This window comes from Geotrypetes seraphini, chromosome 7 (genome assembly GCF_902459505.1).
Source record: "Geotrypetes seraphini chromosome 7, aGeoSer1.1, whole genome shotgun sequence".
NCBI classification, from domain to species: Eukaryota; Metazoa; Chordata; class Amphibia; order Gymnophiona; family Dermophiidae; genus Geotrypetes; species Geotrypetes seraphini.
In genome coordinates, this window is record NC_047090.1 from 13,373,303 (window position 1) to 13,390,802 (window position 17,500).

At 47.1% G+C, this 17,500-nt stretch overlaps 1 protein-coding gene across 1 annotated transcript in view; it reads right to left on the reverse strand.

Annotated features, from left to right (window-relative positions):
• NUP107 (nucleoporin 107) overlaps positions 1-17,500 on the reverse strand; it is a 94,625-nt gene that overhangs the window by 61,366 nt on the left and 15,759 nt on the right. Inside the window, exons 5-10 of the mRNA XM_033951647.1 lie at positions 17,024-17,168; positions 15,863-15,966; positions 13,765-13,892; positions 12,879-12,927; positions 5,603-5,674; positions 567-655 (exon numbers count right to left, since the gene is read on the reverse strand). Of these exons, the coding sequence (XP_033807538.1) occupies positions 567-655; positions 5,603-5,674; positions 12,879-12,927; positions 13,765-13,892; positions 15,863-15,966; positions 17,024-17,168 (587 nt within the window). The remainder of the gene's footprint in view (positions 1-566; positions 656-5,602; positions 5,675-12,878; positions 12,928-13,764; positions 13,893-15,862; positions 15,967-17,023; positions 17,169-17,500) is intronic.

Consider the following 17,500-nt stretch of genomic DNA (forward strand, 5'->3'; position numbering starts at 1 on the left):
GAGCTAGCGGTATTAAGGTTAAAAGTGGTATATAAATAAATAAATCAAAATTACTAGTCCTCCCCCTTCACTTTTAAGGTTTTACCCCACAGAATACACAAGGAGTCTCCAAAAGCTAAAACTAGACCATATTACTTTCAGGACAGAATCTTGCAACTTTACAGACCCCCAAGTACTATGACCTTATCAAATCACGTCGGTTTCTAACCCCACTTTGGGAAAACAGCAGAAATGAAGCCGAACTTCAAATGCCATCACAGCTAATCAACATAAAAAAAGCAGAATTATAAGGAAGAGACAGGACTTTTTGTTACTAAGTAAACCCCCTCCCCCTCCTTTTTTGGGAGGTCTAAGAAGAACTTTTGCATTTTCCTTAAAACCATGTGGATATCAATTGTAAAATTTTACTATTCGCTTATTTTTGAACAAGTGTGGTGCTTGTAGCTTTCAAAATATATACACAAACAAAGGGAGAGAGAGGTTTCACATAATCCCTAAGATATATGAAAAAGAAAATATAATCACTTTATTTTTAAGTACAGAATGTTCCCATGGCATTATCTTACCAGTAAACAGATTTGGCATAAAACTCAATGTTATCCGAAAAATCTACGATTTCATCCTTGGCGATGCTCTCCAACCAGTCCACCACCAACTGAAAACAGAAGCAACCTTATTAGCCCATTAGGCGTCGTTTTAGGCAGGGACCTTGCCGTTCATTCTTTCAGCTTCACAGCACAGTATTATAAAATGTTCTATCAATTAGAAAAAATGAACACTCGTACCTTTTTTTTTATTGGACTAACTTAGGGCTAGCGTTTTTAGAGCATGCAGCAGATTATTACCTTCCTATCTGGTATCTTACCTGAAACTGTTTAATTCATTCAAATGTACCAGAAATTCAGGTCTGTTCCTCTTCCCTACCCCAAGGGCCTGTCGCTATAAGACTTTTTTGGACAAGACACTGGAATATCAGGCTGGGAAGTTGAACTCCGGGATGAGTCCGCTGATTGTTCAAGCCTATTCTTATCTTACATTTAGGAAATTATTGAAAACTCACCTATTTCATAAACAAGAAGGTTGATATTTAAGAAGGTATTTTTTTTATTAGGCTCTCTATTTTAGATGTACTTTTTATCTGATGCTGTATTTAATGGATTGAGTAGTTTGGGGGAGAGTATGGCGCAGTGGTTAAAGCTACAGCCTCAGCACCCTGAGGTTGTGGGTTCAAACCCATACTGTGATCTAGAGAGCTGCACGGGAACGGGGATGACGGGAATCCCGCGGGACCCGCGGGGATCCCGCGGGTTCCCCCTTTGGGTCACGGGGATCCCGTGGGGACGCCCCCTAGGGTCGCGGGGATCCCGTGGGGACGCCTCCGAGGGTCGCGGGGTTCCTGCGGGGTTGGATCGCAGTGCACTCGAGCCGCGAGGGTAGTCTCCTTCTCCTTACCTGCCCTATCGCAGCACACAGCCGAACGGAAATCTTCCCGATGTCAGCGCTGACGTCGGAGGGAGGGCTTAAGCAAAGCCCTCCCTTCCTCCGACGTCAGCGCTGACATCAGGAAGACTTCCGGTCGGTTGTGTGCGGCAGGGCAGGTAGGGAGAAGGCAATGGCGAACGAAAGAGGGGGGAGGGGGCGGTCCGCCCCGAAGAATGTGCACAGCCGGTCAGGTCCCCCGATCGACCGACAACAGGCCCGGCCGACAAATCTCCCTGCCCTGTAGCCGCGAATCTAAATTACCTCTTACAGCAGCTTCACTACTCCAGCTGCTGTAAGAAGGTAATTTAGATTCGCGGCTACAGGACAGAGAGATTTGTCCGACCGGGCCTGTTCTGTTGTCGGTCCGGTGCAAAAGCGCCACAAAGGTGGAGGCAGGGAGGGAGGAAAGGTGGAGTGGAGAAGAAAAGACGCTTAAGGGGGGAGAAGGCCGCTGAAAGCACTGGGGAAGACAAAGGGGTGGAAAAGAACGCTGAAAGGACATGGGGGTAAACGGGAGGAAGGGGGGGCAAGGACCCTGAAAGCACTGGGGAAGACAAAGGGGTGGAGAATGCCACTGAAAGGACATGGGGAAGACAGATGGGGGAGAAGGCCGCTGAAAGGACATGGGGAAGACAGAGGGGGGAGAAGGCCGCTGAAAGGACATGGGGAAAGCAGAGGGGGGAGACAGGACATGGGGAAGATGGTGGGGGAGAAGGACACTGAAAGGAAATGGGGAAGAGGGAATGGGAAGAAGACGCTGGCAGGGAAGAAGACAGAGGTGCCAGACTATGGGGGGAGCGGAGGGAAAAAGATGGGTGCCAGACCAATTTGGGAGAGGGGAGAAAGGGAGAGGCACAGTAACAGAGCAAATGGAAGACACAGAGAGAAGAGAGGCAGTGGATGGAAGGAATTGAATGAGAACATGAAGAAAGCAGAAACCAGGCAATAAAGGTAGGAAAAAAATTCTTTTTTTTTTTTTTTTTGCTTAAGGATAAAGTAGTATATTAGTTGTGTTGATAAAAATTTATAAACATTAGAGGCTCTGGTAGAAACCCGTTTACAAAGTATGTATTCTTCCCAATTAATATTTCCAAATTAATAAAGTCTTTTTGCTTATTTTTAAATGGGTTTCTACCAGAGCCTTTAATTCAGTAGCATAATTAAATGAAATAACTATTTCTGTAGTTTATAGGGACAGGCGGGGACGTAGGGGATTCCTTGCAGGGACGGGCGGGGACGGAGGGGATTCCTCGCGGGGACGGGTGGGGACGGGTGGGAGTCTTCACGGGGACGGGTGGGGACGGGTGGGACTTTGGCGGGGACGGGTGGGGACGGGTGGGATTTCTGTCCCCGCGCAACTCTCTACTGTGATCCTGGGCAAGTCACTTAATCCCCCCATTGCCCCAGGTACATTAGATAGATTGGGAGCCCACCAGGACAGACAGGGAAAAATGCTTTGAGTACTTGAATAAATGCATGTAAACCGTTCTGAGCTCCCCTGGGAGAACGGTATAGAAATTGAATAGTCTGAAAAGTTCCTGGTAACCAGAGCTGATACTGTGATGTCACAATGCCTCATTCCACCAATAAGAGCCAACCTCATCAGTGATGTCACAATGACTTGACTGTCCTTTACTTGGCTCACTTCTAATGCATTTTGATTCTAGAGTGGCTCAATGGTTAAAGCTATAGCCTCAGCCTCGAATCCCACTCTGCTCCTTGACCCTGGGCAAGCCACTTAATCCCCCCCATTGTTCCAGGTACATTAGATAGATTGTGAGCCCACCAGGACAGACAGGGAAAAATGCGTGAGTACCTGAATAAATTCATGTGTAAACCACTCTGAGCTCCCCTAGGAGAACAGTATAAAAAAATTGAATGAATAGTGTGAAAAGTTTCAGCCTCTGATAAGCAGAGCAGGTATTGTGACATCATAATGCCTCATTCCACCAATAAGAGCCAACCTCATCAGTGATGTCACAATGGCTTGACTGCCCTTTACTTGGCTCACTTCTAATGCATTTTGATTCTAGAGTGGCTCAATGGTTAAAGCTACAGCCTCAGCACCCTAAGGTTGTGGGTTCGAATCCCACTCTGCTCCTTGTGACCCTGGACAAGTTACTTAATCCCCCCCATTGCCCCAGGTACATTAGGTAGATTGTGAGCCCACCCGGACAGACAGGGAAAAATGCTTGAGTACCTGAATAAATTCATGTAAACCGTTCTGAGCTCTCCTGGGAGAACGGTATAGAAAATTCAATAAATAAAAAAATTAAAATAGTTGTGTTTGTTGAAATTGTATTTTTTTAACTGAAATGTTTCAGTTCTTTTGTTGTGAACCGCCTAGAACTGCTGGTGGGGCGGTATACAAGAAAATAAAGTAAGTCTTATTATTAGCGCGCGCTAACCCCGCGCTACGCAGCTAGAACTAACACCAGCTCAATGCTGGCATTAGCGTCTAGCGCGCGCTATTCCGCTTAGTAAGAGGAGCCCTTAATGCAGTTTATGATTAGCTTTTCAAGGTAACCCTTTCTTCTGATCTGAGGAAGAAGGGGGTTACCTTTGAAAGCTACATTAAATTAGTCCAATTAAAAAAGGTATTTTTTTTTCTTTATGTTTTTGTTTTATTTCTACATGCTACTTTGAAGAGTGGATTAACACGGCTGCCACACCATTTCACTTCTATTAATTGGGAAATCAGTAAAAGTAGGTCCAGGGATGAAAACTGCTCTCAGACGTGTCCATTTTATTTTGCTCTGGGATGACAACACTATATTAAAACCTTGACAGCATCAGGGAAGAAAACTAAATACATGACATCTTTCTACTCGTAATATCTCAGTAAGGAGACCATGTCTGGCTGCTCTGAATACTCCCCACTATACCCCCCCTGTAAGTTGCTTTTCCTTACTCCTCACGAAGCCAACATGGCCCCATTATCTCCTTTGGCTTGGAAGCCAGAAAAATTCAGCCTCGCTTCAGGCCATGGTTAACACAACACTCATCAGTGCATACATTCCAAAAATTTAAAACAACAACCCCCCCCCCCCCCAAAAAAAAAAAAAATTCAATTCATAGACATCACAGTGAGAAAAAAGCAGAAGGGTTTTATCTTCAGCTCCTAAAATTTACATTAATTCAAGCAGGCCAGAGTAGAGAATGATACAGTGACTAAATTCATCACTGTTCCCGTCCCCGCAGACAACCGCGGGAAACATCCCACTTCGTTCTTTAGTGTCTATCTCAACCTCGGTCCTTCTACACCAGCATTCTTCAATGCAAGGCTTGAGGGTCATGGGCTGGAAACCATCCCGTGTCATTCTTTAGTGTCTATCTCAACCTCGGTCCTTCTACACCAGCATTCTTCAATGCCAAGCTTGAGGGTCAGTGGCTGGAAACCATCCCGTGTCATTCTTTAGTGTCTATCTCAACCTCAGTCCTTCTATACCAGCATTCTTCAATGCAAGGCTTGAGGGTCAGTGGCTGGAAACCATCCCGTGTCATTCTTTAGTGTCTATCTCAACCTCAGTCCTTCTATACCAGCATTCTTCAATGCAAGGCTTGAGGGTCAGTGGCTGGAAACCATCCCTTGTCATTCTTTAGTGTCTATCTCAATCTCGGTCCTTCTACACCAGCATTCTTCAATGCAAGGCTTGAGGGTCAGTGGCTGGAAACCATCCCGTGTCATTCTTTAGTGTCTATCTCAACCTCGGTCCTTCTACACCAGCATTCTTCAATGCCAAGCTTGAGGGTCAGTGGCTGGAAACCATCCCTTGTCATTCTTTAGTGTCTATCTCAATCTCGGTCCTTCTACACCAGCATTCTTCAATGCAAGGCTTGAGGGTCAGTGGCTGGAAACCATCCCGTGTCATTCTTTAGTGTCTATCTCAACCTCAGTCCTTCTATACCAGCATTCTTCAATGCAAGGCTTGAAGCTCAGTGGCTGGACCCATTCATTCTCTGATTCTTCCCTCGCTCCTTAAAGTATGACATGGAGATGGTTTCCCGCGGTTATCCATAGATGAATTTTGTCACCGTGTCATTCTCTAGGCCACAACACTGAACCTATATAAGGCTCAATGTTTCCTAACTGGTTAAAATAAGTTTTCTAATACTCTACCTGGCTTTGACGAACCAGTTGATCTCTCTGGAACAGTTTTTCCATAACAGTTTTTTCACTGGCATTTGGAATCTATCAGACACAGAAAATGCACATGGTCTATAAATGACCGAAGTCACATTTTGGAGACAGAAATCCAGCCGTGTACATAAAGCTACTGTACAAGTTTCTTCTGACAAAAAGCACAGTTACTTACCGTAACAGGTGTTATCCAGGGACAGCAGGCATATATTCTCACATGTGGGTGACGTCATCTACGGAGCCCCGATGCGGAAGCATTTTCAAGCAAACTTGATTGAAGATTTAAGTTTGCTCTGCTGCTCCACGCATGCGTGCCTTCCTGCTCCACTAGGGGGTGCATCCCCTCGTGGTCTCCAGTTCACTTAACTAGCCAAGAAGCCAACCTCGGGGAGGTGGGTGGGTTGTGAGAATATATGCCTGCTGTCCCTGGATAACACCTGTTACGGTAAGTAACTGTGCTTTATCCCAGGACAAGCAGGCATGATATTCTCACATGTGGGTGACCTCCAAGCTTACTGAAGAGGGATGGAGGGAAGTTGGCAATTTAAGCAAATAGATTTCGCAACACCGATTGGCCGAACCGGCCATCGCTTCTGGACAGGGAGTCCAGACAGTAGTGGGAGGTGAAGGTATGAACCGAAGACCATGTGGCAGCCTTGCAGATTTCCTCAATAGGTGTTGACCTGAGGAAGGCTACGGAGGCTGCCATCGCTCGGACTTTGTGTCCCGTTACTCGACCATGCAGCGCGAGACCAGCCTGAGCGTAGCAAAAGGAGATGCAATCGGCCAACCAGTTGGACAAGGTGCGTTTGGAAACTGGGTGACCTAACCGGTTTGGGTCGAAGGACAAAAACAGTTGTGGGACTTTCCGGTGTGGCTGAGTGCGTTGGAGGTAAAAGGCCAACGCTCTTTTGCAGTCAAGAGTGTGGAGCGCCACTTCTCCGGGGTGAGAGTGGGGCTTGGGAAAAAACACAGGTAAGACAATGGACTGATTGAGATGGAAATCAGACACTACTTTAGGTAGGAACTTTGGATGGGTGCGGAGTACCACCTTGTCGTGATGGAATACCGTGAAGGGTGGGTCCGCTACCAGAGCTTGTAGCTCACTAACCCGCCGTGCGGACGTGAGTGCAAGTAGGAAAATTACCTTCCAAGTGAGGAATTTTGGATGGCATTTGTCTAGGGGCTCAAATGGAGGTTTCATTAGTTGAGCTAGAACCACGTTAAGGTCCCAAACCACCGGGGGAGGTTTGAGAGGGGGGTGGACGTTCAGCAGGCCCTTCATGAAGCGAGTGACTAAGGGATGGAGTGAGAGGGCTTTCCCTTCCAGGGGCTGATGAAAGGCCGCAATCGCACTGAGGTGTACTCGAATGGAGTTGGTCTTTAGGCCGGAATGAGATAGTTGAAGTAGATAGTCAAGGACCAGGGGGACGGGGACCGACACCGGGTCCTGGCTGTGGGAGGAGCACCAGGTTGAGAATCTGGTCCACTTTTGGGAGTAGCAGGTTCTCGTCGAGGTTTTTCTAGAGGCCTCCAATATCTCCTTGACTGATTGAGACACGGGGAGAGCAGTCAGGGGGAGAGAAACCAAGCATTCAGATGAAGAGATTGAAGATTGGGATGTAACAGTGAACCCTGACCCTGTGACAGTAGAGAGGGAAACAGAGGCAGAGGCAGTGGATCTCTGACACTGAGTTGAAGTAGAAGGGAAAACCACGGCTGGCGTGGCCAGCGAGGGGCAATCAGGATCAGGGTGGCTTGTACTGTTTTCAGGTGGACAAGCGTCCGCAGTATCAGAGGGAACGGCGGGAACGCGTACAGGAACCTTCCCTCCCAATCGAGGAGGAAGGCGTCGGCCTCGAGCCGGTCCGGGGAATATATCCGGGAGCAGAAGAGAGGCAGCTTGTGATTGTGAGGGGACGCGAACAGGTCTATTTGAGGCGTCCCCCACCGTTCGAACACTCCTCGTAGGGCCTGAGAGTGTAGTGACCACTCGTGTGGCTGGAGGAGGCGGCTGAGTCTGTCCGCCAGGCAGTTTTGTTCTCCTTGTATGTACACCGCCCGAAGGAAGGTGTTGTTGGAGATTGCCCATTTCCAGAGGCGTAGGGCTTCCCGGCAAAGGGGCCAAGATCCTGTGCCCCCTTGTTTGTTTACGTAGTACATCGCTACTTGATTGTCGGTTCGGATGAGAACCACTCGGTCGCGGAGCAGATGTTGGAAGGCTACTGCTGCGAGGTAGATGGCCCGAAGTTCTAGCACGTTGATGTGGCAACGGCGGTCTTGTGCTGACCACATTCCTTGGGTGCGCAGGCCGTCCAGATGGGCTCCCCAAGCGTACTCCGACGAGTCCGTGGTGAGTACCTTGCTGTGGGGTGGGGTGAGGAAGAGCAAACCTTTGGAAAGATTTGAAGAGTCGGCCCACCAGCGGAGCGATCGTTGCAATGAAGGAGTCACTGTCATGGAGTGGTCGATCGGGTCCCGGTCTTGACGCCATTGAGACGCCAGGGTCCATTGAGGGATTCTCAGATGGAGGCGGGCGAAGGGTGTGACATGGACGGTGGAGGCCATGTGGCCCAGGAGGGTCATCATCTGTCGGGCTGATACTGAGGTCAGCCGAGAGATCCTTCGGCTCAGACTTACTAACGCCTCCAGGCGCGGAGGGGGGAGGAAGGAACGGAGGTGAACCGTGTCCAGCGTGGCCCCGATGAACTGTAGGGATTGTGAGGGGCGTAGTTGCGATTTTGGGAAGTTTATTTCGAACCCCAGACTTTGTAGATAGGTAATAGTCTGTTGGGTCGCTGAGATAGCCCCTTCTTTGGACGGGGCTTTGATTAGCCAGTCGTCCAGGTAGGGGAATACCTGGAGGCCCTGGGAGCGTAAGGTTGCTGCTACCACCACGAGGCACTTGGTGAAGACTCGAGGTGATGATGCTAGTCCGAAGGGGAGGACTCGGTATTGTAGGTGCCAGTCCCCTACTTGGAAACGCAAAAACTTGCGGTGAGCGGGGTGCACTGGGACATGTGTGTACGCCTCCTTGAGATCGAGGGAGCAGAGCCAGTCGCCCTCGTCGATCAGGGGATAGAGTGTTGGTAGTGAGAGCATCCGAAACTTTTCCCGTACCAGGAATTTGTTGAGGCGTCTCAAGTCTAGTATTGGGCGTAGGTCTCCCGTTTTTTTCGGTACCAGAAAGTAACGGGAGTAGAAGCCCTTCCCCCGTTGGTCGGGGGGGACCTTCTCCACTGCTCTCAGGCGAAGCAGGTCTCGAGCTTCGGAGAGGAGTAGAGGTAGCTGAGTCCTGTTGGGAGGGCAATTCCTTGGGGGGTTGTCCGGGGGAATGGCCCGAAAGTTGAGAGAGTACCCTGATGAGATCACGCCAAGGACCCATGCGTCCGTCGTGAGTTGTTCCCAGCGAGGGTAAAAGGCTTTGAGTCGACCTCCGATGGGAAGGCGGCCTGGGACTATGGCGGAGGGGGCCCGCCCCCTTCCGCGTGTCCCGTCAAAAGGACGGGGATGGTTTGGTGGTCGCGGGCGGTTGGGACTTGGGCATGGCCCTGTGATGGGCTTGCGGACGTCTGGGTGGGGGCCGCGAGAAAGCAGGGGTGGACTTTTGTGGGTAGCGGCGCGGAGGGGCCCTGTATGGCCTGGGCGCTGGCGGTTTGGGCTTTTGCCGGACAAGGGAGGCAAATGAGCGTTCATGCTCGGAGAGGCGTTTTGTCGCCGCCTCGATAGTGTCATCGAACAATTCCTTTCCCACGCAGGGGAGGTTAGCTAACCGGTCCTGTAAGTTGGGGTCCATGTCGACCAGGCGCAGCCAAGCTAGTCGGCGCATGGCGATAGCGAAGGCTGCTTCTCTGGAGGAGAGTTCGAAGCCATCGTAGGCCGCGTGGAATAGATGAAGGCGCAGGTTGGAGAGGGACTCTAAAAGCAGGCCGAACGTTTCCTGCCGGGAGGCCGGTAGGTCAGTCTCAAAGGCTCTCAATAGTCCAATGAGGTGTTTGAGGTATGATGTGAAGGTGAAAGTGTAGCTTTGCACCCTAGAGGCCATCATTGCGTTTTGGTATAGTCTCCTGCCGAACTTGTCCAGGGTTCGGCCTTCCCGGCCTGGGGGTACCGCTGCTGAGACCCGGGGCGGGTGAGCCTTTTTCAAGGAGGATTCCACTAGCAGCGATTGGTGGGAGAGCTGTGGTTGCTCGAATCCCGGATAAGGTACTGTGCGGTACTTGGCCTCCATTTTGGAGGGTACGGCCGTGACCATGTAGGGGGTCTCCAGGTTCCTGAAGAAGGCCTGTTGGAGTACCGGGTTAGGTGGTAAGCGAAGGGACTCTCTGGGCAGTGATGGCATATCCAGCTCCGCCAGGTACTCCTTAGAGTATCTGGAGTCGGACTGGAGATCTAAGTCCAATGCGTGGCCCATGTCTTGGACAAAGCGAGTGAAGGATGGGCGAGATGTCCCCGGAGCCCCGTGCGGGGTCAGGGAACGAGACCTTCGTCGGGTGGAGAAGGATAAGGAGGCTTCCCTCGAGTATCGAGGTTCATGCTCTGATCCATGCTCCGAGGTTGGGGAAGCACTGTGAGAGTGTTCCGGGGTTGTCGATCTTCGGCGTCTCGAGGAGCCCCTCGGAGACGATGCCGGGGTTAGGGGTACCGATCGATGTCGGATTGGTGACCTCGATCCGGACTCCCTCGGAGAATGCGTCCGAGGGGGAGTTCGGAGGATACGCGGGTTGGAGAGTGATAACTCAGCCACCCTTAGTGGTCCTGTACGAGGTGTGGGAGAACGGCCTCGTAGGGTTGGTGAACCTCGGGCCTTCTTGGAGGTACGGCGGTTCGAGGTTTCTGTCGTTCTAGCCCGACGTTTTGCCCCTCGGCGGTCCGCAGAGGGGGAACGTCTCGGGCGTCTCGGCGAGGAGTCCGAGGAGGATGGGATGCGGCGAGGATTGCGCACCTTTCCTCGAGGTTGTTCGGTGTGAGGCTCAGGTTGGTCTGGCACATTCGAGGTCGAGGCCGATTGAAACTGGGCCATTGCAGCGGACAGCTCCGACGTGATCATCGCTCGGAGTAGGTCCTGGAAGACGGGCACGGACAGCATCGAAGGCATGTCCCCTGCCTCTGTGCGCTCCACCGGGGGCGACCTCGTATCAGAGTATTCCCGTGTGGTGGAGGCACGGCCCGAAGGCTTGGAGGGCTTAGACGGGGCTGTAAGCATGGGGCTTCCGCCATGCGTCGCCGTTGTCCCCGAGGCTGGCTTCTTCGCTGTTACAGAACCTGAAGAGGGAAGAGGGGACTTACCCGGAGCCGAGGCTTTCTGTTGTCCCGAGGGCTTCGGGGTCGAGTCTCGAGGCGATGCCGAGGTTTCCGGGGCCGAGGTCAAGGCCGGGGCCGAGGCCAGGGCCGACCTCGAGGCCGAAGTGGAGGGTTGGTCCGGGGTGAAGAGATCCGCCATGCGGGCTTTTCTTCGGCGGAGGGCCCGGTTTTGGAAAATAGCGCACTGGGGGCAGGAGTCGGTTGGATGAGTCGCCCCCAGACAAAGGATGCACCGGCGATGCGGGTCTGTGAGAGAAAGAAGCCGCTCGCACCGGGTGCACTTTTTAAAGCCGGTCAAAGGCCGGGACATTAAATCGAAAGTAGCCGCGGCTCGATTAGCCACGCGGCCACGGGGACCCGGAAGCCTCCGGGTCGTTGAAAACGAAGCAGGAATCAAGTAAAAAGGTAAGGAATTCGCGCACAGCGACTTAATCGTGAAAAAACAAGAAAAAATCGCGGTGCTAGAAGGCAGTTGGGGCAGAGCCTGAAAAACACGTCTTCTAGGCTCGCGGAAAATTTTGAACTGGAGACCACGAGGGGATGCACCCCCTAGTGGAGCAGGAAGGCACGCATGCGTGGAGCAGCAGAGCAAACTTAAATCTTCAATCAAGTTTGCTTGAAAATGCTTCCGCATCGGGGCTCCGTAGATGACGTCACCCACATGTGAGAATATCATGCCTGCTTGTCCTGGGATAAACAGCATTGCCTTGTTTTTAGCCTTCAACATGGTAATATATTCAATTATTCATATTGTGGGGGCCAAGTTTTCAATGAGTTGAGGCGAAAGCAATCCCCATATTAAGCACAGAAAATAATTCTAAAATCTTCCCTCCACAGGGACCTTCTGAAGCAAAATGTAAGGGGTGGGGGATGGGGGAGAAGGCTTCTTCCCTCTGTTTTTAATTTTAAAAAAAAAATTGTACTTTTCTTCCACACTTCCCTTTTGTTTTTCCTTCCCACCTTAGTATGTCTGTCCTTGTATTGTCTTTACCCATTATTTATTTTTGATTTTAATTGTACAACACTTTGAAATAAATTGTAAAGCGTTTTATCAAATTTTAAATAAACTATAAGGTCATCAACCAAATTGGTAAATTAGAAGTTTGAAAAAGTGCTACAAGATAAATGTTACTTGTAGTAATTATAGCTTGCGTTTCCATTAGACCAGTGGTCTAAAACTCGCGGCCTGGGAGCCACATGACCGCCAGGTACTATTTTGAGGCCCTCGGTTTGTTTATCATTATCACAAAAGTAAAATAAAACAGTTTCTTGATCATACGTCTCTTTAGCTATAAATTACAATAATATTATTATTAAGACTTAGCCAAAAGGAAAGATTTATAAACTATAAAGAGTTTTACCTCAGAATGCAAAATTGTCATTTCTTTACTAAGACATTAACTATTTTTTTCTGCGGCCCTGCAAAGGGTTGGAGTTGGACACCACTGCATTAGACGCTGCAGACCAAGAACAAGGAAATAAAACCCCACCGAAAACTAACAGAACTACAAAGTGGGGATGGAACTGCACACCTCAACCAGAGATAAACTAAGGACTCCTTTTACAAAGGCTTGCTAGCGTTTTTAGCTAACCGAAAAATTACCACCTACTCAAGAGGAGGCCGTAGCGGCTCGTGCACACGACATTTTAGCGTGCACCAAAACCGCTAGCGCGCCTTCGTAAAAGGAGCCAAAAGTGTTTATTGAAACCAATAAAACAGTCTCTGTTATGTACTGAAACCAATCAAATACATAATAGAGACTATCTTATTGGTTTAATGAACACTTATCACTATCTCTGGTTGATGTGTACAGTTCCATCCCCACTTTCTATTTCCATACCATATTGTTTCTGCTACCCTGCAAATGTCAACTGGGACACTGAACAGCTTTTGAGATTTTCTGCAATTAAAACCGGAAAGCATTTATTTTAAGACGAACACATCACTTACGGGAACATCAGACATGCTCTCATCTTCTAAAGCAGACTGTATTCTATCCCTAGAAATCAGACACGACAGAAGACAGAATGGTTAGCACCGAGGACATATCGGAGATCTGTGGACTATTAAATTTTGACAACCAACAATCAGCTTTATACCCGCAGCTGGTAGTATATCTCACAGCTAGAGGAGAACATTCAGAAAAGAATTAAAGACTATACTCTTCAAAAAATCCCTGAAAAAGACTTAACTCCACAAGCTTTCGTCTTTCCTACCACCACCTCCCCGACCACTAGAAAAAAACAAAAAACAAAAACAAACCTGATCTACTGTTACTCTTTCCATCTCCCATGGAAAATATCCAAATATCTTTTTATATTCCACCTTATTTAACTCTTTTGTAATCTGCCTTGAACCGCAAGGTAATGGCGGAATAGAAATCCGTAATGTAATGTAATATTATACAGAAAAGTAGTCATTTTACCCGGTATTTCTATTTTGGGTAGGTCCTGTAGCTCTCTCCCTTCCCTCCAGCTCCAGCTCCCCCTCCTGTGCCCTTCCCTCCAGCTTCAGCTCCCCCTCCTGTGCCCTTTCCTCTTGCCCCAGCATCTGCTTTGCCAACGGCTCCAGCTCCCCCCCCTCCTGCAGGTCCAGTGGGTCCAGCCTCCTCTCCCTCATGGATCCAGCCAACTTCCTTCCCTCCTTGCTGCTGGCATATACCTTAAAGAGCAGCGAGCCAACTGATGTTGCCATTGCGGCCTTCCCTCTGCCGGGCACCTCCTTATTTGCAACTTAATAGAGTTTGCTATATTTGGTGAAACCTAGAGTATATCCATTAGCAAATGTTCCCCAGTGCTACAGATGCACTAATCTTTCATTTTCCTAATGACATTACCTGTAAAGTGATGTTAGCAATCTCCACGACACAAGCTCTTGCTGTAAAAGCCACAGAACACTAGCTGTCTTTGAAAACTTCTGCTGTCCAGGAGTTACGCGGCTGACTATTTTCTTTAATATATTCACCTGAGGTAAGAGTGAAAAATGATAAATATTTGTCATTTTATTAAGTTATTTATTTGCAAAATGTATATCCCACACTACCTAAGTCTAACCCCCCCGCGCCTTTTTTTATGAGGCCGTATTAGCATTTTTAAATCACTGGCCTTGGCAGTAAAAGCTCCAATGCTCATAGAATTCCTATGAGCGTTGGAACTTTTACTGCCGCGGCCGGTGATAAGAAACACTAATGCGGCTTCATAAAAGTGGGGGAGGGGAGGTGAGTTACCAGAAGACAAATATTCAAAAGTGCCTTAGCTTACAGATCCTTTTACAAAGTGCAGCCCAGCTGCCCAGTCTATTCCTATGGACTGCTCGGCAGCGCACCTTTGTAAAAGCCCGCCTTAGCTCTTAAATAAATTTAATAAAATTGCCTCCACTTAGCGTCATACAAGAGATTACTAACCTCTATTCAGAGAGTACCTGTTTGAACAAGTAAACCTTATAATTCTTTTGAGATACTGATTGCAATATAATTACTCCTAATTCTTGAGGAATAGAATGCACAATCAGGTTTTTATTTATATTTGATGGATCGCTTATTCAAATTACTAAGCGATTTACAGCTTCATAAAACGGGTTACAATAAGTAAACAACAAACAAAAGTCTTGGAACTAACAATTTTAAGACGTACACGAAACGTAAGGATAAAGGGGTAAAGTTACATCTTCATAGCTTAAGAGAAGAGAGAAAATAAGGGATGAAACAATGGGAAGGGGTAATAAATCTGAGCCCTAATATTTGTATCTAAAGAAGAAGGCTAAAGATTGAACGCGTCTTTAAAAAGGTTTTTGTACAGAATAAAAACCCTGGCACGTGAATGTGCATGCAACTTGTCAAAAAGACAGGACCTCAAAAAAAACCCTTACTGATTAATCATAACTGATGAGATGGTTTAATTATGCAAGGAAGATGCAATACATAAGGGTGTTTCATTGCACAGAGCCTTATGAATCAACATCAACATTTTAAATTAGATACACTATATGAGGGGTATCCAACCTCAGCCGACACTATGAGGGGCATCCAACTTCAGCCGTCGTCTGATCAGTTTTCAGGATTTCCCCAATGAATATGCATGAGACTTATTTCCATACAATGGAAGCAGTGCATGCAAATAGATCGCATGCAAATTCATTGGGGAAATCCTGAAAACCCAACTGGATTGCGGCCCTCAAGAATGGACAAAGGACAACTCTGCACTATATGACAGAAAGCTGATGTAAATTCTTTCACACAGGTTTCACATGCTCATAGCATTTAAACCCATAATAACATACTCCTCAAACATTTTGGGTTGTAGAACTATTCGGTCAAAGGTTCTCAATCAACCGGCAAAATTGCTCAACCTTTTCCCTTCCTTTTGACTGCACTAAGGAATGACCTTCCCGTTCAGATATGATCATATATTTCTTTTCAGGTTTTCCGTAAAATTTTAAAAACTACGATGTCCCAACATTTTTTAGAATGTAACTCCTTGAGCATAAATAGTACTGTGTAATTGATATCTATTCTATTATTGCTTTCTGTACAAGTGTAATACTTGAAATTTAAATTGAAAAATCAATAAAAGATTTAAACATAAAAAAAAAAGAATGTAACTCCTAATGATCTTTGTAAACATCTTTTTTACCGTAAACCGAGTTGAGCTCTATATCTTTAGGGATGACCCAATATATAAATCTAAGATTTAGATTAGGTTAGATGGATAAGTGCCAAGCAGTCTGAAGTAAAAGCCCTGGCTGGCAACACTTAAGACACAGTATGCAAAGCCCCCAGCACAGGATGAAACCAGTACTGGTCGGACAGTGGCAAAGCAGCTCGTTGAAACCTTAGAGCGGAAATGAAAGAAGGCCACCAACAAGTAAAGGCTGTATGAGGAAACCCCCAACGTAGGCGAGATCACCCACCTTACCCTCACTAAAGAAAATAATACCTGTTCCGTGCAAATATCCTCATATTTTGACACCAGTTCAAACACTTCACTTGAAGAGCAGTTCAGAAAGGAGTGCAGGAAGTTTGGATACATACTCACGGTAGCTATAATAGTAACATAAAAAGAATAACTTAAATAGCCAATCTGGGAATAAACGTGAGCTGCCACATGCTATAACACAGGACAATTAACCTTCTGGAACCAATTTAAAAACACTAAGGCCCTCTTCTATCAAACTGTGATAGCCGTTTTTAGCGCGGAGAGCCGAGTTGAATGGCCCGCGCGGCTCCCACCGCTCATAGGAACTCAATGAGCGTTGGAAGCAGCGCAGGCCATTCAGCATGCTAAAAACTGCTACCACAGTTTGATAGAAGAGGGCCTAAGGTGCATTCTTGTCACGCAGACTTTTACGAAGCCGCGTTAAGAATTTTTATTGCTGGCCACGGCGGTATTAGCTCCGACGCTCATAGGAATTCAAGTTTCAAGTTTATTATAAAATTTGATTAATCGCTTATTCCAAATTCTAAGCGATGAACACATCGATAAAATTACAAAGTTAGGGGAGACTAACAAAAAAGACTAAATCTACGAAACATAATAAAAACCAACTTTGCAAACATAATAAAACACAAGGAAAGAATAGGAAAGAAATACAATCTGATTAATAAAAAGAAAGACAATTAAGGTCAAAAACAATAGGAAGTGGAATTCTATGAGCGTTGAAGCTTTTACCACCGCGGAAGGTGATAAAAAAAGTCTTAACGCAGTTTCGTAAAAGGGAGGGAGTTAACCAGCAGCTTTCTTCCCATATAACATTTTTAATTTCCCATATGTGGCAGATCAGTTCCTAGACACAACCACAAAGTGCAGCTGTATAACGGAACACCTTTGACATATAACACAACTCTTGCAGTTTTTCTTTGTTAGATAAAAATACTGTCCAGTCCTCCCAAAACAACAAGGAGAAATTAGGTTCTTACCTGCTAATTTTCTTTCTGTTAGCCTGTAGACTGGTATAGTCCTTACACATGGGTATATATCTCATCATGACCATTCGTAAGGACTATACCAGTCTACCAGAAACAATGGTTTAAAAATCAAATCAGTAAAAAAAAAAAAAAAATTCAAGCTACAATAGATTTAAAAAAAATGTCCATTGACCTGCTTCCCCAGGATCTTCTTCACGTAGTAGAACTGCACTGAGCGTGGTATCCTCGGTTATTCCGGGAGAGTCAAGGTTATAAAACATTCCTATTCGCTGAGGGGAAAAGGAGGCCAGCAAATTGCTCTCATCCACACCAGAAATCTAAGGGGGGGGGGGAAAAAAAAGCCACACACACATATGCAATCAGTGAAAACATAAGCAGGATAAATGTCACCTGGTAATTCCTTCTGAAGATCAGGACAGTTAAAAAGGTAGAGTCAGGAGCAGCCTAACGCTCCCTGTAGTCTCTATCCAAATCTGATCCTACTTTTTATCTGGAAAAAAAAAAATCATAGGCGTACATGAAGAAGCCTAGAGAGGACCAAATGCCAAAAGAGAATGGATTCTATTACACAGAAGCAAAATGACAAGAATATTTGAACCCCTGACACACACCATTCTATAAGTGTATTATATGGATTTATAGAAGTGCA